Here is a 27,967-nt window from a genome sequence, read left to right on the forward strand (position 1 = left end):
AGCTACCAGAGAATGGAAATTGAGACAAATGTTATTTTTCCATTGTAGTTTGCTAAAAGTGGTAGGACAGATATGTCAACATGCAAACTTCTTAAACACAACAAAACAGAATCTGAAAGAACCAAGTAAAGTGAAGACAGCAGTGTGTGTTTATCAGAGTTCTCATCTTAAACATAATCAAATTTTCCAGTTTCCTAAGCTTATCGATCTTGGCAATTAAACCCATATATGGTAGAATAAATAAAAAATACATAGGAATCTGACAATTAGAATTAGAATTTTCATGGTTCTCTTTTATCACTTTGTTTTGTTTCTGTGGGGTTTTTTTTTTTAAGAAAAATCCATTATCAGTGCATCTCACTGCACACAAGAAACCTTAAGAGCCTGCCTTCTTCTTACAGCAAACTGGCTGTAAACAGTTGGAGTTGAGCAGGAAGTTCAGAGATAGAGTACTGACCGCATTTTGTACTGATTTTTCTGTCAACTAAGGTGGGCTATAATTTATCTTTCCAATAATGACTCTAAATAATATTCCTGTGTTCCTGTTTTATGATAAGTATGTTAATCACAGTATGGTATTCATAGAATGGTCTTCCTTGGCCAGAGAATGGCGTAAATGCTTCTTTTTATTTTATTTTATTTTAATTTAGGCCACTTGTGGTTTAACATTAAGTCTCCCAAAGACAATTAAAATCTCAGTTAAGACGAAAAAGGTAAACCTGGCCAATTGCTGCTGATGGATTTTCTGCTGATGAGAATTTTTTTTGTCCTTGCTCTTTGTTTCAATTCTGGGGAAGCGGCACTGTAATCCACGTCTCGATGAGTCAGCCCTGTTGGATTAAGGCATTACTGTTTTACTCAGCCTTGTGACAATGCCGCCCACATCACAAAGCAGTTACTGATCATGGGAGGATTACAGTGACTTTATGAACCACAGAGGCAGTTTTTATATAAAAATATTAAGAACATCGCCAGTATTAGTAAGCTATGACATTTTTGTTCAGAGATTTTAATCATGCAAAGCTTGTTTTATTTTCACTAATGACCAGCGGAATTTCAAAAAGATTAAAGCTATCTGCCTTCCAGTGTCATGGTTGTCTGCCTACGCTGTCATGGTTGAACACATAACCTCAAGCCAAAGCCTTAAAAGCTTGGATATAGACTATGAGATCAAGCGCTCCTATGGACACCTTCAGTGAAAGAGGAAAACGGACCATGAATGTCACTGGCAGCTTTAAGAGAATGATACGGCAATGCGTCTGATATAGTTGTATGTAAAGCCTTGTGGGCCTTTTGGTTATGCTTGCTTTGCAAATTAAATCCTTTCATAGACTGACTGATCTCTTATTGAGTCTCTGAGCAACTGTTAATCTTCTCTTTTATGCACATATACAAAAACAAAGCAGTTTTGCAGTGATTTTATTTATATATTATTTTGTAATAACATTTAAATGGACTATTCTTTATTTTTCTGTTGGGTCATTATAAATATAAAAACAATGATGTTGGTTTTAGTATGTATGTGGGACACACAATAGAGACAGGGTGCATTAAGCCCCAAATTCCTTGTGCTACATTGACTTTGAATAGCATGGAGCAATATGGTTAGATGCACTAAAAGAGACATCAGCAAGAACAGTGTTTGTACAGTTGAATACTTTTGGATCTTGACAACTAAAGCATTTTCACACCATGTAACTTTTAATATTGGAAATCTGGAGAATTCAAGAAACTAATGCGAGGAGTCAAATGTGAGGAATATGAAGTCCAGCCAAAAACTAAGAAGCAGCTGGGTGCTAATCAAAGCAGTTGATTAACTGATCGTCAGCAAGTGTGACCAACTCTATAAAAGCTTCATAACAGTACAATTAGAAAAAGACTGAGCAAGTATTTCTTAATAAGAAGGAGAAAAAGGGGAAAAGTCTTTTCTCTATAAAGAACACAGCAGCACAGCTTAAATATGTAAAGCTGAACCTAATCAACCCATAAGACTTGTGAAGCGATGTCCTTTAGACAGGTGGGTCCATAGTAGAGATGGTTGGCCTTAATGTACAGCATGCACTTGCTGAAAACCAAACACATATCAGAACAAACACTTCATGCTAGCTGTCAAGCACGGTGGTGATAATACTGGGTTGTTTTTGAGCCACAGGACCTGTGCACCTTGCAGTCACTAGGTCGACTGAACTCATCTATATGTGAAAATATTCCAGAGTCAAATGCGAGGTCATTTTTCTGACAGCTAAAGCTTATTGAAAAATGGGCCAAACAAAAGCGCAATGACTACAAGCACACAAGCAAATCTACAACAGGATGGGTGAAAAAGAAAAGAATCAAGGTGTTGACCCAGTCAAAAGCTCCCAATTCAACCTGACTGAAACGCTGTGGTGGGCCCTTGAGAAACATTTGTATAAACAAGTGCCTGCAAACCAAAATCAACTTAAGCAATGTTCTACAGATATTGTAAAGATGTTGTACAGTAATTTTACAGAGATTACTTATTGCTGATGAAGTTGGTTCCACAAGTTATTTAATCATGTGGTGTACTTTTCTTTTCAAATGACTATAAATGACCTTGCTATCACATGATATAACGCTAGCTTTCTAAATGCTAACTAGACATAGCTTTTCTAGAATAATGCAGTATGGGGGGCCAAATACTTTGGGACTAGAACAGGATATCAACAAAATTTAACAAAATATTGGCCACTTATTTTTCTATAATGAAACAAAATTAAAGAAAAATGGGGAAATACAATCTTAAGTGTGCAGGAAGGTAGTTTATTTTGCGGCACTATGGTCAGTTTTCAGTTGCAGCTAAGAAATTAGATTTCTCATCCCCTAAACTGCTTGTCTAAATAGTCAACTCTCAAGTCCAGGAAAGATTTATTTGCACAGAGGACTGTTCCATGGCTCCATTGTGCTGTGAACTGTAGCCTGGGGGTAGCACAAGTGTGTACCTCAGGCTGCTCGTTTGGGGTTAATGAGGTGCTAGTAATTATATGTAATATTTAATGATTTTGACCTCTTTCTGTCTTGCACTGTTGTGACAATCCCGAGTAAATGTATACATAAACTCTTTAATAATTGCCATGATATGATCATTAATCCAGCATGTGCTTGTTCTGCATCGATGCACAACCAGAACACCTCAGTGAATGACAACAACATGACAGCTGGTCATTAACTCTTAATGACCTGTACCCAGACACAATGTCGAATTTGGCATGGATCCACTTTCACTCTTTAAGCCATTCAGTCACAGGCATGACCTGTACATGATTGCTCAGTCATAGCATATACACGTTCACTATCTGCAAGTACTCTTAAACTGGCCCTAAAATGTTCTGAAAGCATGCAAGTGGTTGCTTTTAAAAACCCTATAATATGTGAAAATGTATATATTCAAATCACCACAACACATCTGGGTTTTGGATCTGCTAAGAGAGTGTAGATATTTTAAAACACTGCAAATTGTCACATAAAAGCCAGTATTTAAATATTACCCAACACAAACAAATGAAGGACATGCAAAAAGCATCACAGGAGTGAAAAAACAGTAATGTTAGAGCTAGCATGGTAAATTTAGCATAATGTGGAATCTCACAGCACTATTTTCATCAGTGCAACAGCAGCTATATCACACTAAACATTTTCTCTTTAGAAAACAGAAACACAGCTTTCATTTAGTCTGTCTCTGCCTTATTTGGGAGCACCATAAAATATTGTCAATACAACCTGACGTGCAGCTGTTTTAAAAGCATGTAAAAGCATGAATATACCTTTTGAGCTTTCAGTGTGCTGCAAGTGTTGCTATTGTTGTATTGACTCATTTAATCTAGGCTCAGAAAGATGCAAAAAGACCCAAAAACACTCACTAGAATAGTAAGTGAATGAAAACAGTGCTTTCATATGGAATGATGAGAAGTGTTTTTGAATCCTACTTCAAAACTTTCACAATGAAAAGTCATCAGTGTAAAGCAACTTCAGAGATTCTCTTGACGAGCATAGTCTCTCCCTCTGTCTGTGTTTCCGAGCAACATCTGCCAGCTTTCCACTGCCACACCCCGCTGCTCTAAAACTGGTTTGTTCAGTTTATCGTCTTCTGCTGACTCAGCAGTTCTAGCCAGAAAAACACAAGTAAACACTGCACTTCCAATGCGCAACAAATTATTTAGGGCTGATGAAGAGACAAAATTGTGTTATGTGGCCATGTACTGACACTGCCTTACAAACAAGAACACAGAAAAGCCACTCTCGTCTGAAAAGCAGTTCAGCTATAGTACAACTAAGGTGCGTGCACAGGAACACTCTCAAAGGACTTTAAATGTGTTTCCATTGGCTGACAAAGCTCCACCGCACTCTCCATCTTTCCAGAGGAGAAACACAGTCTGACAGTAGCTCCTCATGCCTGGTTAGCTCTGACTACGAGCTCTTTGACGCTGTCCACACTACACTGAGTGGTGGTCAGTCATTCTCTGTGTTTCCACATTACCTGCAACACACCATAGCCACGAGGTCACACCTCCTACAGTCACCCTGAATACGATTTTAAAATGAGAGCGGTTCATCAAACGGTTACAAGCACTAGCATTAAAGAAGGCCTATTTCTGGTAGAATTAAAGTTGTTTCAAATAAAGATAAATAACAACCCCAGCTGGTATTTCAACATTTTCTTTACTGTTATAGCTTCTGTATTAGACACAGACTCTGTAAACAACAGGATGTACTGCTCATCTGAGGGGACAGAAGTTGATAGTAGAGAATGATAAATAGATCTTTTTTTAAGATAATGTCTGTTCCTATAAGATATGGGGGGATCTTTTGTCAATAACATGATTGAGTATGATGCCGAATACAAAAAAACCCCAGACATACTGCACATGCAAAAAAATATGTCAGTATAGAATAGAGATGGCACGATACCACTTTTTTATGTCCGATACCGATACCGATATCATAAATTTGGATATCTGCCGATACCGATATGAATCCGATATGGTGTTTTTTAATCAACAAAACTGTTTTTTAAATATCTTGCTGCATTTTGTATAAGTTCATACTCAAGTTTAAAACAACAACTACACTAAAGCTATTCTGTTATACCTGTATGCAAAAAAAAATATTTCATAGTACAGCAATACTGATCAATCTAATAAACTTAAACCTACACCATCCTCCCTATTCTGGTATTTTAAAGAGTACTTAGCATAAATATTAAGCAACCTAACTAATAGGGTTCCAACTCCCAGCAACAACAAAAATAAATAAATAAAAAATAGGGAACCACCCCTCACGCTCCACCTCATGATGCTTAATCGCCGTAATCAACCTTAATTTGATGCAGTGTGAAAAAAAAATGCACAGAAATCAATTATTTTTCAAGAAATATTAAATAGATTCAACATCTTTCTTCAACAAAATTGCAGACTGCACAGATGGTACCTTCCCAAAGGAAAAAGTAGTATAGCTTACTAGGGTATATATATTAGACTTAATAGTTACTATATACAGTAATGGACTTCTATTCATTTTGCATCAAATTAAAACTTTGGGTGTCAGATAATTATTTATTAAAAGCTAGACATTTTAAATGAGAATAAGAAAGAAAAGTATGTCTTTGTGCCCCCTTTTCCCTGTTAATGCCCTATCGGCCCCCCTGGCTAAACTTTGCTAGATCCGCCCCTGCACAGTTACCAGCCGTCAGCTACGTAGAAAAAGATCCTGGTGTAGAAAGTAATATTAAATAAATTCTAACAACAGCTGATCAAGCTTAAACGTGCTGCTGTTGTTCAGCCGCTGGTTTCCTCTTTCTGGTGCAAAGTGGGCCAAAAGCAAACTAGAGATACGGACTCGCGACAGAAAAGCCGATCAGCTGATCGTTAAGCAGTTTCATGATTGAAGTAGCAGCAAGAAGAGGCAGTCGCTCCATATATCGTTTGTTAAGCTTAACGCAGGAATGCTTTACAAACATTCAGAGATGGACTTACACACTTGCTTTACTTCTCTCGGGATAACTTTGTCGGAGATGAAATGCCAGGTTGCTAGCGAAGCTCCAAATGCTATCCAGACCACCCCCGCATGCCACAGCCGCTCTATCACGTGATGCATACTGCTCCGACGTGCTAACCTGAGGTGAGTTACGGTGTGTTGCAAGTTTTGTGAGGTGCTTTCGTGATATTTAATGGATCGGATTACATTTTTTATTTTTCTCCGATATCCGATCCAGTAATTTAGGTCAGTATCGGACCGATACCGATACGTAATATCGGATCGGTCCATCTCTAGTATAGAATTAGCTTTTGTGCTATGCAACAATGAAGATCTTGCACATCCTTGAGAAGAAAGAGAAGTGTGGAAAAATGGAAAAACCTGAGAGCGTGCCTTTATTCCACACTCATAACTGCTGTCCCTGGTGAGAAAGACAGTGGAAAGGCCACTGCTTTTCAGTCAGAGGTAGAACAAAAACACCTCCCCCTGATGTGATTGCAAGAGCCATGAAACACTGACAGGAAGCTCCATTCAACTGTGGCCCACTGAAGCCTCAACAACCATTAGATACATGCATTGCTGAAAAGGAGCAAGAAAAGGAAAGCTCTAAAGTGTCAAACAGTGGATAAAGATAGATTGAAGGTGTTTGATTCTTTCGCTTTGTGGGCTGCAGCTCCAGCTGCTACTGAATGAACCAATAATCAGCACTTGTGAAGTTGGTGATTTACAAAAGAGGAGACACAGTTACATCCCCAGATACATCTGTGTGGGAAAATACAAAAGAATAAAAGCTTTTTCGAGAAAGCACAGACGCCACAGACCAATAGAAATAAATGTTTTTTGACTTTTCTTTTAATATTTTCTAAAAGGTTATGTCATCAGCTACTGTGTCCCTTGTTGAGCCCATGACAGTCTGCTCAGATATTGATGCATTTATGTATTTTCCTGGCACATGAGGAGCAGGTTTAGTACATCTTTGTATTTAAAGGAACTTGTTGACCTTTACCAGTTTCAACATCTGTAATGTAAGAGAGTGCATTCGAGCTGTGTATGGACTTAACTATGCAGGTCTGCAGAGGAAGAAATTAGAATTATTTTTAGAAGATATCTGCTGAAACTGCTTACAATAAACAGAAATGTGTAACAATAGATTCTTGCTGGCTCGGCCTCAAGAATGATTCATCACAACAAAGAATGACCTACTTTCACATACATTTCTGTCAATTTGTAGGAAGAAGCAGGACAACTGCTCAGTGTATTTACTGCTGAGTAACATGCTAATATCCCAACACAGAGATAAATATTATCTTTGAAGTTTTTGTACACTGGCCAGTAAGTACAGTCTCAGCTGTTGGGCTGTTTTATGTATCTGGACAAGTTCAATATACTACTGTGAGCTGATGCAATTAGATGAAGTGTAGCGTAACCTCAAGGCAACCCCTCTGGTCTGATGGTGTGAATATAGTCTCCCTGCTAAGAACAAAATTCAGCTCAAAAGTGCTTACTGCACAGGAGTTTTCTGTCCCTGCTCACAGGCTAAAACCCTGTTGAAACCAATTTTTACAGAGAGCATCTCTCAATCATTACTTTACAAACAGCCCAATTAAATAAATGTTTGAAATGATTGTGGATGCACTTATAATGCACACACATTACTAACATGCTATTCCATCATACAGTTCTTATATATTCAATATGTCAATTTTAATTCAATGTCTTGTTTCCCATGGTCGAAAATGTCATTTCTTGTAGGAGCATCCAAACATCAGCTCTAAAAGGGAGAAACAGAAGTTGCATTAAATTCAAGACTGGTTGCCTTTGAACCTCCAGGCTTACTGGTCTATATACAGCATACGAAATTGGACACATCACTGTCTAGACAATGACATAAACATGATTTGTCTAGACAGAAACTATCAGAACCTGTTTGTCTGGGATGAAAAGAAAACTACAGAAGCTGTTTTACATCAGATCACGAGAACCACTTTCAACAACATACTGCATGTTGCGAGTTGTTTTTATCTAACATTATTGGATCCTGAGCAGCTCAGCTGGTGTGGAGCAGTGCTAAGGGCACCTGATTTACTACTAAGCCAGGAGATTGTAATCAGTACTTTACATCAATATATCATAAATAGGGTGAAAAGAGCTGAACTGATGCTAAAAATTGTGTTGAGGAATTATGTAATAAGATTTTAAAAAGGTTGCTCTTGTGCAAAACTCTTGAATCACTCCTCATTTCTTACTGTATTTCCCAGAGGAGAAGACCTTGTACTCCAGATATCAAGATATACTGTATTTAAGACAAAGACAGAGTGTCTACAATTCTAATGATCCTGAATTCTCTTAGGCAGGCTGCCTTGAAGTTGTCCTCAGGAATTGCCTGCCTTTTGTTCTCTTTCAACATGAACCCACACTGCTTCAACAATTCTGAGATCCGGGCTCTAGGGAGACTAATCCACGAGTGATAACGTCCATTGTATGTGTTATCTATCAAAGTATTGCATTGGCAGCGTGTTTTGAATCATTATTATGCTGAAAAAGGTTTCAAGCATAAACGTTGTGTAGATGGTGATATTCATGAAAACTTTGCTTGTAATTTTATTTATATTTGCATGGTAAATGGTCTGTATAGCGCTTTTACCTGTCCCCCCTAGGGACCCCAAAGCGCTTTACACACCCAGTCATCCACCCATTCACACACTGGTAGAGGCAAGCTACAGTTGTAGCCACAGCTGCCCTGGGGTACACTGACAGAAGCGAGGCTGCCATATTGCGCCATCAGCCCTTCTGGCCAACACCAGCAGGCGGTAGGTGAAGTGTCTTGCCCAAGGACACAACGACCGAGACTGTCCGAGCCGGGGCTCGAACCGGCAACCTTCCGATTACAAGGCAAACTCCACACTCTTGAGCCACGATCGCCCAGATGTTTGAAATAGACAGATAAATGGTAAAAATGGTAAATGGCCTGTATTTATATAGTGCTTTACTAGTCCCTAAGGACCCCAAAGCACTTTACACATCCAGTCATCTACCCATTCACACACATTCACACACAGGTGATGGCAAGGTACACTGTAGCCACAGCCACCCTGGGGCACACTGACAGAGGCGAGGCTGCCGGACACTGGCGCCACCGGGCCCTCTGACCAGAAAAGCTATAGAAAATAGAAAAGTAGAAATAAATAGAAAAGTTTATCTAAAAATTTGGTCACTGCCAATCAAATTGCTTGGTGGATCAAAATCTGACCTGCATTTATCATTCCATTCATTTTGACAGGATCCCCAACACCATTTACTGAAATGCACTACCAAACCATGACAGAACCTTCACCATCTTCTATAGATAGCTGCAGACACTCAGTGATGTACCTCTCTCCTAACCTCGTACATATTGATAACGATTTAGTTTAAAAATATTACATTTGGATGCATCCCTCCATAAGACTTTTAGACATTGATTTCCAGTCCAGTTCTTGCGTGACTTGACATTCGTCAGCCTTTTCTCCCTGTTTCTCCTCCTTAAGAAAGCCTTCTTGATAGCCACTCTTCCACTAAGACCATTTCTGATTAGGCTTCGGTGAAAAAATAGATGGATCAACTCAAGGGCCAGATGCGTTTCTCAGGTCCTGTGTCACATCTTTGTTGGATTTTTTTCCCCAATTTGTTAAGGACACAAGTTTCAGATACAGTGCAACTGTTGTAGATCAATTTTCTTTAGGCTGACCACTTCTTTTGTCATCTATTTGTCCAATTTCCCCCTTTTTTTAAGGACACACTGCAAACCATGCCAAGTTTTCAGCTAATGACTCCTTTTCAGTGCTTGAATGATTTTAATATGACTAAAAAAAAGCAGACAATGTCAAAAAAAAGCTAAAAAAAAACAAACCAAAAACCTCACACTTTGATAGACCTCAAGAACACCTGGAGAACTATTGCTCAAAACCACTTTAACGAATTACAAGAAAATCTATTTCCTTGAAAGTAAAACAATTGTAAAAAAGTAAAGGGGGGTGACTTGAAACTTTTGCACAGTACTATATTTGCGAAAGTAAAAATTACATTTTACTGAATACTGTACACAGTCCTGCTTTGGTAATAATGCCGCAGGCATGGTGCTTGTTGCCTAAAAACCACTGACTCCTGCTGAAGTATTACAAGGAACTAGCTTTATGTCCATCAGTGGCGTAATTGTGCTCAGTTATGATTTCAATTCATCAACTATGGCATTGTAATAGTGGTAGCAGATTTCAGGAGTTTACACTGCTTTACTCTAACAAGCAACATTTTGGCCCAGATAACTCAGCACAGAAGTCAGTAGTGATTACTGACACCACTTAAGTAAAAGCTTTTTAGGCCAATAAAAAAAAAAAGTGTCCCCATTTATTGCCACACTTAGGGTCTATGTGGCAACCTAGTAGTGCTCTAGTGCTATTTTTTATAAGTAGGTTGTTTCAAGCTTGTAAACATGGATTTAACAATGCATCTAAAACTGACTTTGGGCAATGCAGCTAAAGACTATGTCATAACCCCAAAATGTTGACTGTATGTTCAAAAGCAGGTTTAATGATACCAAAACCTGCAGAATCACCCAATAAAATTATTTTGAAATTAAAAATATAAATTTACTTCCCAAATGTGAATTAAACATTAAATTGACATTCTGCCAATGTAATAACTAGATATTAAAATGACAAATTAGCTTGAAGAGCATGAGTTCAAATGAATAATTTATCTGTGCAAACACTGCATACTCAAGTCTCTATGAAAGAATTATAATTGCGTTAAACAGCTTTGCTTTAAAAAGGCTGACTATATAATGAAACTCTGGATCACTGCTCTTTGTGTGAAAGCAGTCAATTATTAATATGCCAGTCATGAATGTGAACTTGACTGATAACTGGGTTTAATGTAATGCTACATAAAGAGTTGGGAAATAGGTCATACAGTAGAGGGGGGAAAGTAAGTTGTGTGCTGGGTCGGGAGCCATATATGGCATCTCAATGTAAGACAATGTTCTTCAAACTGTATGGTTGTGTCGAAAAAAAATAATTCTAATAATGTGAAAGTCAAGTACTTATCATTTTAACCCTCAAACACAGACCTCGGATGGCCATTGAACTTCTATAAGCAATGTATGTTTGTAATCCTACATTGCTTGCATCTTTCACAGCACACATTTTCAACCTTAAAACTTCACATTTAACATGAAAAATGTGAAGTTTGTAGAAAATGTGCATTGAGTTTCCTACAAAGTCAGTGGGAAATATATAGCAGTCATATATAAAACATTGTTCTGCAATTGAAAGAAGAGAAGAATCATCTCTTTTTAGCATTCACAGCCTCACAGACCTTTTATCCAAAGACTTCAAACCTGGATTGATCTGTCCATTCTCTCCATACCACTTTTTTTCTTCTTTTTTTAACCATTTATAAGCGGGCGGTTGAGGACCACTAAAGCATTTGTTTCTCAAAAAACACCTGCTTCTCAAAACCCTTTCAGCTCTGCCACAAGGGTTTTTCAAAAAGGCTTTTCGAATTACTAGTTAGTTAGCCTTTTAACATAAAAACTTGCATTTGGTAACAGAATGTGCCACTTAAATACGAGAATGACAGCTGCCAAAAAGGGCCCTGTAACACGTGATGTAACCCATCACTGATTCATAAAACTTATTCTAATAAACTTTAATTGACATAAGATGTTGTCAATTCAAAACTAATACCAAATGACCCTAAAAGTGTATATTTGAGTGTCTATAACTGACCTGAAAAGTTGAGACGACGAATATGCTTCAGCAGATGAGTGCCATTTATGGGGTCCATTTTAGCGCAGAGACCAACCTTGCCCGGGCACAGCTCCTTGTGCATGTTGTGCAAGGCATGAGCCATTGCATAGACGGCATCAATAACAAACTGTACCTTTCCTTCCTGCTCATATTGCGAGTCCTTTCCGATTCGCTCCTGATCTGAAAGACATAGACAGATGCATGTGTGTGGTTTTATAAGTATTAATTGGTTAAAAGAATTCATGAAATAATTCAAATCGTGGTAAGTGATATATGTAATGATCTGCAGTCATTCATTTGGTTTGGTCACCATGTCAAGGACAAGGTTGAGTCCAGTATTAGTATCCATGTAGTCAAGCAATCATGTTTGAGACAGAAAAAAGATTTTACAAGTAGATTTAAACGACTCAATCAGGCAAAAAATCTGTAGCTCTATCAGCCACATCATGCAATTAAGAAAACTGTATTCATTTAAAGGCATGAGCGGTTTCCATGAGTGGATCCAGCTTAAAGAATTATCTACTTGTGAGTTTGTCTCTGACACTTGTTTAAAGAAGGCCGATGATAAAGTTGCATATTCAGTGCCTGTTCTAGACAATTAATATGCACAATTATAGCAAAAAAAAAAAAAAAAAAATCCATCTTGAAACTAATTTATAAAGTAACTTGATGAAGATACTACTGATGTGTGCCAATAGTCAGGAAAACTTCTGTGTCATCCCCACTCTGGATGGCAGCTTTTAGATAAGACAATTGTGTTCACGCTACTTGGAATGAGCTAAACCTTTTAAACGAAGGGTGTGGCATCAGTCCAAAAGACAGAAGAAAATGCATTGCTCCTCAGTGAGTCTTATTTTTTATGTACTGAATGGTGTTGCCTCTTGCAATTAGCTAGAAAGTAAATATCTGGATCGCTGCAGAGGACCAAATCAATTCTAATATCTGGAGTGCAAGGTCTTCTCCTCTGGGAAATCTCATCTGTTAAAAATGAAGAGTCTTTCTTATATCTTCTGAAGGAGTAGTAGAGTTCCCTCTGTGTGATTTTCGTGAGCATTATGTTTTGGGCCTGCATTTCTATTCTACAAATTTTAAAAATATGCCTCATGCTATTTTTCATTAGTTGCTTTAAACAGTTCTTCCAATTTGATCAATTTTTTGTATTCTTTACCTTCTTGACTGAGTGTCCAACTCTGAATTCAGTATTTATTGCCTGGTTCAATTTAGAAGACCCAAAGAAGCAGGAAATAGAGACATCCATTCACAGGACAGGGATAATCCCCTTATGGGCTCAATGTAATAACTCGTGATAGGAGTTTATTAATCCTGGCTCAGGTTGTTCCAGAGGTTTTTGTGATTGTTAATTGCTGTGAGGAGGTGGGGTCTAAGGAGATACAACGTGCCAATCCTAACTTCGGCTGTCTGCTCACATGCATGAAGTCTTAAAGCTGTTTCTATGTAAATCTCCTGTATGTGCATTAGCCATTATTAAAAGCAGGTGTGTTCAATTAAGATTTACAATAGACTAATTACTAGGGATAAGCTAATGATAGAGCTGCATAGAATTCAATTAGGCTTTGCAAGTTAATAAGCACACAGCAGGGAATGAGCTGCTGATACTCACACAATAATTTCCATATTGTTGGTTGAAAAAAATACTTGATGCTATAGAGCTTCTTAACTTACTTCCATATTTTTCAGTATATTTCAGTAAGCAATTTGGTTAAATTCTAGGTTAATGCATTAGTAAACTAGAGTCTTTTTAAACATGACAAAAAGTAAGTTAAACCAATTTTGCCATAGGACAGAGAGTAACTAAATCAAAACCTAAGCCATGCCAAAACCTGACTCTATTTAAAAGTAGAGTTTACTGTAATGCAGTGAATGATTTTCAAAAATAAAAATGGACAGACCTGCATTATACTAAACATCTCTTAATCTTTTAAATCAGGTGTTTTCAGTCTCATTGCCACAGACCAAGCACCAAGGATGTAGTCAGTTTTTCTAAACATTTGTGAAAGAATAGGTTGTTTTAAAGAGCTCACTGAATCCGAATGTAGTACTCTAATAGGATGCCACAAATACAACAAGTTAAAGTCACAAAATTTCTTAAACATAAAAAATAAAAAAAAATTTTATATAAAACATTGGTATTGGTTGAAAATTCCACAGTTGGTGCCTCCCCTTCATATAATTGTTCAAACAAATACGGCTTAATAACAAGAAAGACATTATACTGTCAGAACCGATGTGAACTAATGAACTACAAATGATCAATATCAATATTAAAAGCCACCTTAACAAACCTCAACCATATACAGGCTAGAACAGTTTTTTGTGACTATGTGGTTATCTGATACTTTTGGACATGCCGATATACAGCTTTCACAAGTAAACTTTTTCCTAAACATTATCATGCAACAACTATCCTCTTGAGGTGCAAGCTATTTTCGGCAGCTACTTCAATCCGAGAGAGTGCTAGCCTCCAAATCAGCAAAGGTCTCCTTCTGTTAGCCATCTTTCATTTGCTAGATCTCCAGCTCCTCACTGCAGACCAAAGGGGTTTTAAGTCTCAGATTATCTCATGAGCTTTTGAAAATGCATGAATTATTGTTGGAGGTTACGGCTCAGTAATTAAGGGCCACAGGGCCTTGATTGGACAGAGATTGTCACAGTTTGGCCGCCATGCTTATGCCGTGGGGAATCCTGTGAGCCAGAGTGGGTGTGAGAGTGATATTTCTCTCTCAGTCTTGGCAGGCCACCCACACTAACTTTGTATTGTCTCTTCTCCATAAGACAGTTTCCCTTTTTCCTTCTGTCTCTCTTTGTAGCTAACTCCTCATTGGCATTTTGGCACTCTCGCACAACTTTTCCAAGCTGGCGTTTTGCTTTCAGAGAAATCCTTTTAGATTAAGCAAAGCAGAAGCTGAGTGTGGGTGTCTTCCACTGAGGTGAAACACAAGACATTATGTGACAGACAGTGTGGGCACAAAACCTTTGACCTATTTTTCAGCTTACGACCGGCTGCAGGCCATCCAATCCACTGAGGCAATCGGACCATCTTTTAAGTTAATGTGACGCTGCTGACATGTGTCACGCACCTTCATTTCACATTTTCTGTGAATTTTCCTATACGTGATTGTAGAGCTAAAGTCTCAATTCATGTCGGACTAAAAATGTGCTGTTGTGTGTATGTTTTCAGTCAAACAGAAATAGTAATTTAAAGTATATTAAAAAAATATCAAAAATGATAACAAATATGATATCACATTTAAAAAACTGTTATTGGATTAATACTCAAAAAAGAAAACTCAAAAAATTGGTTATTGAAGCAAATAATTAAAATGCAACTTCAAGCAAATGTAATTTCAATATTAACACTGATTTAAAAAAAAAAATAATCACTTTACAACTATACTGTATTAATGTTCAATAAACATGTCACAGCTGGTTTTATCACCCACAAAGCCATTGATAAGTCACAACAATGTAATAAACAACAGTGTAACCAACAAATGGTACCTTTTGAGCCCCTCAGAACCAACTGAACAATGTTTAAACCCCACAGCCTTCCTGAATATTGTCTGTGTTTATCCCTTTTTGACCGCAGTCTACCCATCTTCTGATGGCTGCTTGCAGTTGGATAATGTTCCATGTCACAAAGCTCATCTCAAACGTGTCTCTTGAACATGACAAAGAATCCATTGTCCTCAAAATGCCTCCAGAGTCTCTAGATCTAATCTAATCGTGAGCTGCATTGGGATGTGGTGAAACAAAGATTTGCTGGATGGTTGTGCAGTTGACAAATCTGGAGCAACTGTGTGATGCTATTATGTCAATATGGACCAGAATCTCAGAGCAATGTTTCCTGTCACCTTGTTGAATATGAAGAATTAGGGCAGTTCTCGAGGCAAACCCAGTCCAGGATTGGGGTTGACCTGGATTAGGCTGAAGTGGAGTCCAACTCAGGTGCACCTATTAAAGTGGCCAATTAGTGTATATGCAAATAACCTATTTGGTTACATCATATTAGCAAACAGATTTCAAAACCTACCCCAGTCAAATTTCTAACTAATTAAATGTAATTGCTATTTACTGATTAATAGTTGTATTAGTTGTATCGTCTTTTTCATGTTCTCACGCTTGGAATCAACTCAAGGGTAGGCTTTAAATTTTAAACTATTTAAACTCTCCATCACACCACTGATCAGAGATTTTCTGCTTCCTAAAATAATTTAATCTATTTCCACAATGAATTCAATTACTTTTTACAAAATCCTTTTTGTAATAAAAGGGCAAGCTGTCCAATATATTCCCCATCTCTTACCCAGAGAAGGCTGAAAACCCCCCTAGTCACCCTGGAACGCTGTTTAGGGTGAGCAGTATAAAAATAGATGGTTGGATGTGAGAGCACATGCGCGGTTTATCTGCATTACTTTCTCTGTGCTGTTCCGCTCACATCGTTAATACAGAGGCGAAACACACAGCCAGCGAAATGGGTCCCTGCTCTACCTCCCCTCTCCTCTCAACATTAATCAATATCAGTTTTACATCTCCTTCATTCCCAGATAAAAGACAAGTCTCACTTTTTTTCTTCAGTCACTCATGCCCTCCTTATCCTTTGATCACACTAAGCAGTCTAACCCTCTCAGGACACTGATAATTCTGCAGCATGCCCCATGTGGTTTTTGCACAGCTGCCACAGGGACACTGCAAAGCTCCCCACCAGTGAAGAGGCAGCTCAAGTGTCATACTTTAACCTCAAACAAATTCTATGAGACTCTCACTCCCTGTGAAGCAGAGCTGATAGGGAAGTTTAATACTAAAATGTCTGTAATGAGCGAGACAAGTGATAGAAGAACAGCTACTTAGTGTGAGATGCAGGTGCCTATACAACACTCACTCCTAGTATAGAGATAAACTTAACGATGTCAATGTGGGTATTTTCAGAGCTATTAATTTAGCTTCTGCAGCAACTGAAGGCTAAAAATATTTCTAGTGCATAATCATTGAGAGTACAAATAATCATTAAAGATCATCATTGGTTTTATTGGTAGATAACAATCATTATATGTTTGCTTCATTTGCTCTTTTTCCTTGTCTCGTTGTGGAACACTTCCTCGTATAACAGTTTTTCCCCATTTATAGTTTTGGTTTCATTGCTTGAATCCATCTTGCAGATAAAACACACATTTACATTTTGAAGCAGAGCATCTTTATTTTTAAGGATTAAACTGGAGATTCTCTATAGATTTATAAATTCAGCAAATCCCATAACATAAAACAGAGCTTTGATATCTCTGATCAAAAACTAAACTAACCTTGATCTCTACAGTGATGAATTCAGTAACTTTGTTATAGTGTGTGTGTGTGTCTGAGGGAGTGAGAGGTCGCTGCAAGGGTCACTGCAAATAAGTACAGGGCCGAGTGATCACCTTTACTTTAATGAAAATTTCTATCCTGATCAGAGCGGTTCCTTCTGATAATGCATGAAGGGTCACCTCAGGGAAATTTTGGACCAGTACTCATAACCTTTATCAGAATGCAAAGTTAAGGAATATCTTTGGGAAAATTGTGTTAGAGAATAGATTTCCAGAGACCTGCCAAATAAGTACCAAGGTGTATTAAGCCTGTTTTGGTTGCAGAAAATAACCCAACAAAATAAGCCACATTAATGCTCCCTTACTTCATTATAATAAACTCTGTTGCTGTAATTGCTCAAAAATGCAGTACCCAGCTATTTTAAGAAATGATTTGGCCTTTTGTTTTGTTTTGTTTTTCAAAAAACAAAACAAAAACAATGCGACCTGATGAGTTTTAAAGGTCTGCATCATCTACAAGAAACACAAGGACTATGGAGTGCCACAGACAGAGCTGGAAAGTCAGACAGTATTAATAAACAGTTTGACATTTTGTTTTGTTTTGGTCTGCACAGGATTTTGTGACATTAAGAAATATTTAGATTACCAACTGGCTTATCTTCTATAACTTGGGAGGGAGGAAACAGGGTGGTTTGTTTATTTGCAATTTTTACCACAAAACACTAATTCAAAAAATATATATTGTAAATCTTCCCCCAGACCCATGTGTTAATATCAATCTAGATCGGTATTCAACATTCAGTATTAAACTACTACAGATATTTCAAGACACAAAGAAGAATAAATGGAAATACATTTGCTCCCAAACATAAACAATGTGCCATGTTTTCCATCTCATTTATATAAGGAAATGAAAACATGGTATGAGTGTTGGCCATGGTGTTGATCAGACTGCAGACTCCCAGAGGGTCACTGGAGTTATCTAGTTTTTTTGTTCTTGGCAACATTTCCTCTTGGGGGGGTGGGCAGGTCAGTGTAGCCAATCAGTAGACAAATTGATCCATCAGTACTATCTTATCCACCTGAGTGATGCCCTGAATGTAACCCTCTGTGTTATCTCTTTAGAATACTCTGTGTTGGGTTTTATTGCCTGTGAACACAGCACCAGCTGTTGGTTCTGCAGCTCACCCCTTGAGTAAAAGTATGTCTCTGGTGTATTTTGTTTGTACTGTTTCACCAGGGCTGTTTCAGTTATTTATTGTTTTACCAACCCTGCCCTTTATCTACAAATAAATAAACATTAAGATTCTCTAGAGTCTCAGCACAGGGGTCCTTGTCTTTTATCATTACATGTTATTATACACATTAGTACAGCAGAGGTAAGTGGCATGATCATCCACAATCACGCATAATTGCATGTCAACATGCCCATTTACACCGTACGTCAGAATTGCTTTGCTTTGGTGTAGTTGTTATGACTTCTTATGCTCAACAAAGGAAGAAAAGCAGGTTTTACTGTACCTCCATGTTACACCCCGGCCTAGGCAACCGGAGTGCAACACGAAAAAAGTAAAAATAAAGAAAAAAAAACACACACAAAAAACCGCACTAAAGCTCACCACCAAAATCCCGAAACGAAAGTATCGACAAATCTATTTACAACAAACTATTTATTTACAACAAAACACCAAACTATTTACAACACGGGGGAGATCGCGACCATGACACACTGAAACACAGGGTTTAAATACCTAGAGGGAGGAATCAGGAAAATGGACAACAAGAGGGAAACACAGCTGGGGCAACTCAGAACTGACGAGACAGGGAAACGTAAACTGAAAAGACTAAGATAACACAGACTTTCAAAGTAAAACAGGAAACACATAACAGTCACGCCAAAAACAACACACTGACAACACCGAAACGTAACACTCCACTGTCAGTGGTTGAAGAAAATTTGGAAACATTAAGGTAAAAGATGCAAAATAAGTCAATTCAACATTTGCAATACAAAGTAATGTATAGCGATTTAGTAGTATATCAGGTAGTCCAACTGCTATATTACAAAACAAATATTATTATTTGTCAGTATATTTGTGTTGCCATTTATACCAACTGATAAATGATGTGAAGACGAGATGGGAGAAACACCCTTCAACCATGTCCTGAGTGTTGCATTACATAGTTTGTCCACCAGGGGGTATTCTGCAACTTCCCTGTTGCCAAAAGGTGTGGCCACAAACACAACAACAAGCTGAGGAGTAGAGCATAATTAATTAACCTAGGACTTGTTGTGATGATAAGTTTATTTATAAAACTGCACTGTTATATTATCTTAGTAATAACTTAAATAGCTTCACATAAAAAAATATGGACTGATATAATGGGATTTTTAAATTGCTTAATATCGATATCAGTCTTGAGAATCCTGTATCAGCTGGGCTCTCATATCAAGTATATTTTTCATAGAGTTAATTGAGAAACTGTTTAGAGGTAATATATCTAAATGGGAATGTCTCCTCTGGCAGTTAACTACCTGACAAATCAGAGTTCTTCATCACATTTAGAAAAGTAAGCTGTAAATTTTGCACTGCCACAAAGTCCTCTTGACTGAGTGGTCTATTACAGTCACTTCAAATTTTACCATGCAATAAATAGCATGGTAAAATCTTTGGAAATCTTTCACAAATAAATAAATAAATAAAATTAGTCTATATTATTCATGTTATATCGTAGGGTAATGCACAGCTGTGACCGATGCATATAGCATTGTAAGACAACGTACAACCACCTTAAAAATCTAATTTAGTCATGCTGTAAATCCCACCTCCACAAAGCCTGCTGGTTTGGAGCATTTTGTGATTTATGGCACTACTGAAGTGCACTAAGAGGGATTCCCCCCTCCCTGCAACAAAATCAGTTTGTTTGTTTTTTGCAACCAAAAATTGCCAGAAGAAAAAGTAAAGCTGGTTCCTCATAAGAACTAAATATAAAAAAATGAAAAGAATAAAGACAATGAAGAGTGTAACATTAACCTGTGGCCTCACAACAGCTGAACTGAGTGAAGATAGCATGCATTTTCAACACAAATTCCATCATTAGTAAGAGAATCATGTACTCCTATTGTCCGCCACCCATTCAAGCAGTGTACTGTATTTTGTTTTGTTTCTTTCTGCTGCTGCAGTCCCGATGAGTGCTGTCAACCTAACGAGGCACTTCATGGGTTTTTTTTTTTTTTTTTTTGGGGGGGGGGGGGGGGGGGGTTTAACATTAAAAGCTATCTAGATCTATAAATTTTGAATTAGCATTAACTGAAGGGCTGAAGAAATAAGAAATAAAAGCAAAGTAAACTTTGCCAGTCAGGTCACTATTTCAGAAAATGACTGTGCTCACATTCATAAATGTTACTGTACATGTGAATCTGTGCAATGCGCCGACTCCAAATCCTCCCCAGATTCTGTCTTTGATGTTTTTCTTTCTCTTACTCATAATGCTGCAGCATGTGAAACTCAGCCCAGCCACTGATGTGTGGATTACCGCCATATAAAGCCAGTGTGGAAGTATTGTACGCACGCTGTCACGACACAGTCTTGTTTATAAATACTAGTGTATGTGTGGAAACTGGTGTATGTAGATTGGGGATATACACATCTGGCTCCAGGGCAGAGTGGTGGCTCGGTGGTTAGTGCTTTCACCGTACAGCAGCTAGATTGTTACTTTTATTTCCTTTGATTTCTTGGAGTTTGCATGGTTTCCGCCTAAAGACAAATTGCTCATTCTTAACTGTAAATTCAAGAGAGGGATTTTTTAAACGTTGTGTTCTCTAATTGTGTGCTGATCTATTTTTCTGTCCATGCTGTATGCCCCCCAAATTATTCCTCATTCCCAACTATGTTATGAAGCATAATGTGATTGTTTTTATGACTTCTTTATCTGCTGTATATTTTGTGTCCTCACAGTGAGCTGTCTCGATTTAGTATATGTTTATTTCAGAGGCAAGTGGGGGCTATATGAAATTACAATAATTCAATCAAATTCAACTTTCTTTTTATTACCAAAAGAATGACACAGAGCACTATTATATCCAGCTTTCCATGATCCTCTAAAGCACAATACTGTCACATTTTAAGAATAAAGAGAATATGCAAGTAATTTATAAGCGTAAATTTATCGTCATATTAAATAATTCAAATCTGGGCATTTGAGTGTTAATTTTTTAGGTTGTTGAAAAGCCACTGAGTCATCACTTGGACTCTTCTTTTAGAGGAAAGAACTGATCCTAACAGTCCAGTTGTGATGATCTGCCTTTAATGGCAATACTAGCTACCTGTAATTAAGAAGATATGGATTATTACTGCATGAAATCTGCAACAATTCTGCAGTGTTTGGCTGTAATGATGGTCATTATCATACAAATCTTATTTGTGTCTCTGGTTTCTTCTCTGTTGTATTGTTACATTTTCCAGCAGACTTCAGTGTTATGCTGTAGTTATTAATTAGTCATTTTGCTACTCTGCATACGTTAGGGAGAAATATTTCCATTAATTGATGTCACTCGAGGGTTGAGGCTATACGTGGCAATTTTCAAACTTGGGAGATTCTCAAGGGATCACTAAGACCTGACAGTCGAGAGCAATGTTAGACTGTTTCTTGGCAGTGTTCTTGCTTGCTGGGCTGCATACAGCAACTCTTACTTGAGTTTTTCCCCACCAATAACACACCTAATTCTTCTTCTTTTTTTTCACCTGTTCCTTTTATGGGTCACCACAACAAATCCTTGCCTTCATGCCACCCCTATCCCTTGCATCCTCTTCTGTCACACTAACCCTCTGCATATCCTCCTTCATGACTTCCATGAATCTTTCTTGTGATATCCCACTTTTACTCATCCCTGGCAGCTCAATTTTTAACATCCTTTGTCTGGTATATCCACTTTCTCTCTTCTGATATACTCATTCTGGGTACTTCCAACAAAAAATCTTAACATCTTGAACTCACCTCCACCTCCAGCTCAGCCTCCTATCTTTCCATTTGTGTCACCGTCTACAAACCATATATCATAAAAGGCCATCTTGCAAAACTTCCCTTTCAACTCTTACTGCTATCCTACTGTCACAAATCACTCCTGACACTTGTGTCCACCAAACCTGTAGTGTCTTTTTCCTCTCTCGGATAGTTGATAGTTGCATACTTGTCCATTTTCACTTCCTCTGCTCCGTGTAGATTCCCTGTTACATCTATCATTTACACAAATGTATTCTGCCTTGCTTCTACTTTCATTTCTCTTGTCTCCAAAGCATACCTCCACCTCTCCAGGCTCTCTTCCACCTGCTCCATGCTCTCATTACAGATCACAGCATTGCCTGTGATCATCCTCCTCCACAGAGACGTGTGCCTGACCTCATCTGTCAAACTCCCCATCACCACTGGAAAAAAAGGAGCTCAAAACCAACATGTCCTGCACCATCCTCACATAGTTCGTTGCCATTCCTGGCTTTCTCATGCAGTATACCACTTTGCTTTCTCTAGACCACAAATACACTATGAAACTCCTTCTGACCTTCGCTACACTCCTCCATCAACACTCTAAGTCAAACACTGGAACTGTGCTCTTTTCTCCACATGAAGCCATACTGCTGTTTGCACCTATCACCTATCTTCTTAACCCAGTGGTTCTTAACCTGGGTTCGATCGAACCCTAGGGGTTCGGTGAGTCAGTCTCAGGGGTTCGGCAGAGCCTCCGCCTTGACATGCACGGCTCATTTTGTGCACCAGTAAAAAAACATATCTATGTCTTGAATTTGAAAAAAAAATAAATCATATTTTATTTTTCACTAAAGAGGGGATCAATGACTGCACATATGAAACTGGTGGGGTTCGGTACCTCCAACAAGGTTAAGAACCACTGTCTTAACCTAACTTCAGCAGCTCTTTTCCATATCTTCATGATCTGGCTCGCCAACTTTATCTCTCTGTAGTTACTACAGCTCTGCACATCACCCTTATTCCTGAAAAGCACCAGTAAACTTCCTCTCTATTGCTCAGGCATCCTCTCACTGTCCAAGATTTTATTAAACAATCTGGTTAAAAAGTCTCACAGTAGTCCTGTCAGCTTTCTTCATCAGCCCGACTACTTTCCATGTTTTCTTTGCTAATCTCTTCCTTTAAATACTTTCCTGCAGTAGCATTTATGAATGTGACCACCATTGCGTCACTCTGTCTTCTTTACTCTGTCCAGAGAATAGGACAAATGCCCTCATGGCAGTATCTGTGCAACATTTCTACCATTTAATCCTTGCCTATGTCTTCACTCACTTCCACTTCTTGTTTCCACTTGTGTTTCAGATTGCTTCTTCTGTATAAGATGTAGTGCACCTATGTGTACGTCCTTGCATTCTTATACATCCCTTTGTGTTCCTTCTTCATGTTCACCATAGTCATTTCCATCCTTTTTGCAAAATCCACAACCATCTGTCCTTTTGCATTTCTCTCCTTAACACTATACGTACCCAACACCTCCTCATCACCTCTGTTCCCTTCACCTACATGTCCACTGAAGTCTCATCCAATAACCTCATTACCAATCACCTCCAGTGTTTCTGTCCTTGCTTCCCTTCCACCTGGTCTCTTGCACAAACAATATACCTTCCTTCTCTCCAGCACATGAACTAGCTCTTTCCCTTTACCAGACTACAGAGTCCCTGCTCTCACCTCCCCACTTAGACCTTCCCTTCTCTCTTGCTACCTACAAACACACCTTCCCCCTTTCTTTGTCTTCACCCAACAGTAACACCGTTTCCGCAGTTATTGTTAACTCTAGCCCTGACTGATCTGGTATAGAAATCGCATATGGAAACCTCAATAATCTGCTTGTTTGATTTTAACACCTGATACCCTTTCTCATGTAACCTTCCCCATTTACCTGGGGCTTGGGACTGGCTATAGAAATAAGCTGGGTTCCAAAAGTGAATCTAATTATCACCTTAGTTTCTTTTGCTTTTTGCTTTTCCAAAATAAATCTATTACTTTTAAAGATGCTATAATTGATATTATTTAGGGTTTAAAACAGTGCAAGTTTGTTTTCTTTGAAAAGAAAAAGAAAAAGCAGCGAGAAATATCGAATGTGGAACAACGTAGAACGTAAAAGTCTTTTGTCTGAGCCTGTAGAGAATTATAGCCTGAATATACTCCTCCCTTCAGCTTTGCAGAGCTTTATAATCAACTTCAGATCATCGTTTATCCAACAGTTTCAATGTTTTGTTGCACTCTTATTCCTCTCTCAACTTTTTGCAGCCATACCAAGTAGCTGCTTTTAGCAAAAAAAACAACAACTTTAAAATCAACAGTGAGCTGCCTGCATCAGACACGGTTGGTGACTAGCTGTTGAGCATAATGGAGTATTTAGCAGTTAGAAAAGGTAATGCAGTAACAAGGCGTGAATGCTAATAAGAGCTGATCACCAGATATGCTATAAATCCTATATTAAATTAATCAGCTTATAACTACTGCATTATATAGAACTTTGGTTTTGGATTTTTCTTTGGGGAGGGGGGTTCATTTAACTTAGTACGGTTTAGTTTTTACCCTGTTGCAGTTCTCAAGATAGGGCAGAAGTGGGGTGACTGTAAGCAAAATTTCAATTTTGTTATATGTTTTACTACTTAATAGAGGTTTAAATCATGATAAAATATGCAGTGACTTTTCCCACCAAGAGAGATTGTGCTATCTACAGCTGTATAAAGTATGGCATTAAGCCCGAAGCTTTAAGCATGCAGCCGAGCTAAACCATTCACTTGTTATAGCTGTGTGGATAAACACACTAGACTCAGCAGAAATATAGAGCAGCAATGAAATGAGCTGTGAGATGAACTGTGATTTTGAAGACTGAATATATAGCGGTTCCACTTTTAATAGGTGGGCAATGCTGTCAAAACACTTTCCCCATGAGCCAAATGTGTCACCTCCCTCATCATACATTAAAAGAGGAATGTTTTCATGTTGGGTAAAAGTTTAAACAAAAAGAACACAGAATAGCTTTTTCTCAACAGGAGAATATCTTACTTGTGCACTTCTTGAGCCCGGACCCTTTCTTCACCGCATGACGGCTGAGTTTGCAGTTGAAGTTGTTCTCCCAGAATTCAGCAAACCAGATATTCCTTCTGTTGTTTTCCAGCGTTCGACTGATGAAGTAACGATCAAACCCTAAACAGATCAGTCGGTTCACTGTCAGTGATGCGGTCATTCTCAGTGTAAGCAACGCTATATGAGAACCGTAGCTGTCATGTGTTCTAGAGTATATGCAATAATTCAATATCGTGTGCACATTCACTTTGCTTCTTTTTTGTTTTTTATTTGACTGAACTTTTTTACATCTTTGATGATTAAATGAGTGTTGAAGTCATTACAAATAACGTAGTCTTCTGAAAGAGTAAAAGATAAATAGTTTTGTTTTACTTGCATGGAAATAATAAATCACTGATATGTGCACATGATTTTAGAAGGCAGGGAGATCAGATGCTTGCATAATGTCCATCTCTGTACCTCTGATGGACTGACGCTTGGGCAAGATGGTGACCGCTCCCTCTGCCATCTCCTCCTGCTGCACAACCGGAGAGATCTTTGAGCCCCAGCTGTCTGAACCCACCCAGATAAAATGACCTGTCTGGTTGGCCTTTTTCGCTGCATGGAGCAGCCGCCTGTGAAGGTGAGGAAACAGATGTTGCCACAGATAAGGTCAGCATCCCAACCAGCTCCACTTTGATTTTGTTGTGCAATTCATTACACAGTAGTCTGGCAGACCCGCACTGAAACGGCTGTGTTCCCACATGTTTGCATGCTGTCTGCTGTAGTCATGTTTTCCTAATCTTCAAAAGAAGTGTTAATCTATTACCAGGTTATACCTGATATCATCTTCATTGGCAAAAAGTATGACGACTCTGGCATTTGGATTTTCTCTGAGTCGCCGGATGACCTTGTCGAACTCTCCTTGCTTGGGCTCCCGGGGAATTTTGACAGACTGGGAGATGCACACACCGCCTAGAAAAACAAATATAGAGACATAAAATAATATGTCAGAGAACTCTCAGACACGCAAACATAAGATTAAAACATCAATGATCAGCCAGTACCGTACTTAATTGAGTGGTTTGAACGTGAAATTAATATGAAATTAAATGTTGTATGTTGCTGAATAAAGCGCGGTGGCTATTAAGTGAGAAACAAACTGTCTTTTAGAGTTTATTAAAGTAACATCATTTTCACTTACTAGCAGCTCTGACCAGGAAAATATTCTTTGCATTTTTGTGGGATAGGAGAAATTATCTTAATTATCAATAATTGAAAGTTCTGTTCACCCATACTATTTGTTGATTCAGAGGATAGGTTTAAAATGTATGCAAAGTATATGACAGCATGAACATTGTCATGAATTTCCATATTTTAATAGTCAATAAAAAAAAGTTTATCTAAATTTATTGAAATATACAGTTTCACTTTTACCTGAACACTGTTGCTACCAGACAGAACGAACACTGAGATTACATGTTACTGTACAAAAAACTGCAACATCTGAAAATCAAAAACAACCTCTGTCAGGTAAGGTAGCGTGAGAGTCTACCAGTACTTTACACACTTTTAAATAATTCCCACTGAAAATTAAATAATGCTCATTCATGGACAAAACAGGTTTTTGTGTGCTGTTAATGCTTGTTAACAATAAAGCTTACTGTGTGTGCTATTCTTCTTCAAACTGTTTTGTTATAAGGTATAAATGTTCTTAAGTCTGTTTAAGGTATGCTGAAAGCCTGAACCTCAGAGTTTATGCACCAAATGAACAAGGTAATGTTTGTTCATTGTAATGCATACAAAGGACCTTTATGCGACGGGACAGCTTTGCAGCTCTGATTTGTTTTCTGCCATGTTAGGTCCGGCCATGCTGGTTAGCATGACAGCACAAAACACTGGCACAAAAGGCTTTTTTTGAAAGCTTTGTTTCTCCACCGCTGCAGGCATGTTGTGAAGGTTGTGGTTATGTTGGCCTATCCGGTCTCTGTAATAAAACACTGAAATATTATAGGAAGTATGTTCTTTACCCATTAGACAAAGCAGAGTTAGAGAACCTACAAAAGGAAAAAAAAATACACTTTGAGTCCTTGCAAAGGCAACAGAGAAAGAGGATGCTGACATGTGTTTTATGCCACTCAAGTGAGTTTTCCTGGGCTTCTCCAACAGGATTTCTTGGGTGAAATTTAGAGCACCTCAGAGTGCCATGTTTGTCTGAACGATTGTTTCTGAGCTTCCTGCAGCTCTACGGACAGCAGGGACACTGCCAGAGGATTGCTTTGCACATACTTTACACTGTTTATCGTACACAGAAACACAATGTTTAGAAGCCAGAAAGAGTGAGCGGGTCATAACTACTTAAACAACTGCAAAAGCAGTGTGTCTTATTTTTTAACTGTCACAAGTTGCTCTCCAAACTAGTAAAAATGAGAGTACTAGAATGCCGAATGAGTCTTATTTTTACTACACCTACATATATTTAGTTAAGGTGTGTGCACTTTGTAAAAGTCTATGGCCTAGACTCCTGCCATTTGGTGGTCTTCTGCTCTGATGCCCAGCCTAATGACGGGGCAGCTAAACCTGTCCCCATTTAGCTGTCTAAAAAAGTTTTGAAGTCTGAGACAGAGTCCCTGTGTTGGATGAAACTGTCTCCTCCTTCCTCACCTGTCAGTGAACCTCATTAAGTTTGAGAAGGTCAGACAAATCCTGGCTCAGTCCTCAGACATGCAAAGATTTAAAATGTTGTCAGCAAAAAACCTGCAGGGAATGGCATATAAAGAAGCTCCAAAAGGGATAACAGCATCAGCCAAT

The 27,967-nt window shown here is 38.3% G+C and overlaps 1 protein-coding gene across 6 annotated transcripts in view; it reads right to left on the minus strand.

Annotated features, from left to right (window-relative positions):
- Positions 1-27,967, minus strand: part of grm4 (glutamate receptor, metabotropic 4) — a 206,904-nt gene that overhangs the window by 20,174 nt on the left and 158,763 nt on the right. For all 6 annotated transcript variants that reach the window (XR_014276816.1, XR_014276817.1, XM_082533805.1 and 3 more), the window contains 4 exons: positions 25,996-26,131; positions 25,637-25,791; positions 25,157-25,297; positions 11,757-11,957 (listed from right to left, as the gene is read on the minus strand). Coding sequence is in view for 4 of the 6 variants with exons in the window: in XM_082533805.1 (XP_082389931.1) it covers positions 11,757-11,957; positions 25,157-25,297; positions 25,637-25,791; positions 25,996-26,131 (633 nt within the window). In the remaining 2 variants the exon portion in view is untranslated. The remainder of the gene's footprint in view (positions 1-11,756; positions 11,958-25,156; positions 25,298-25,636; positions 25,792-25,995; positions 26,132-27,967) is intronic.

The sequence above is a fragment of the Aulonocara stuartgranti genome, assembly GCF_965226115.1.
Source record: "Aulonocara stuartgranti genome assembly, chromosome: 5".
Classification (NCBI taxonomy): domain Eukaryota; kingdom Metazoa; phylum Chordata; class Actinopteri; order Cichliformes; family Cichlidae; genus Aulonocara; species Aulonocara stuartgranti.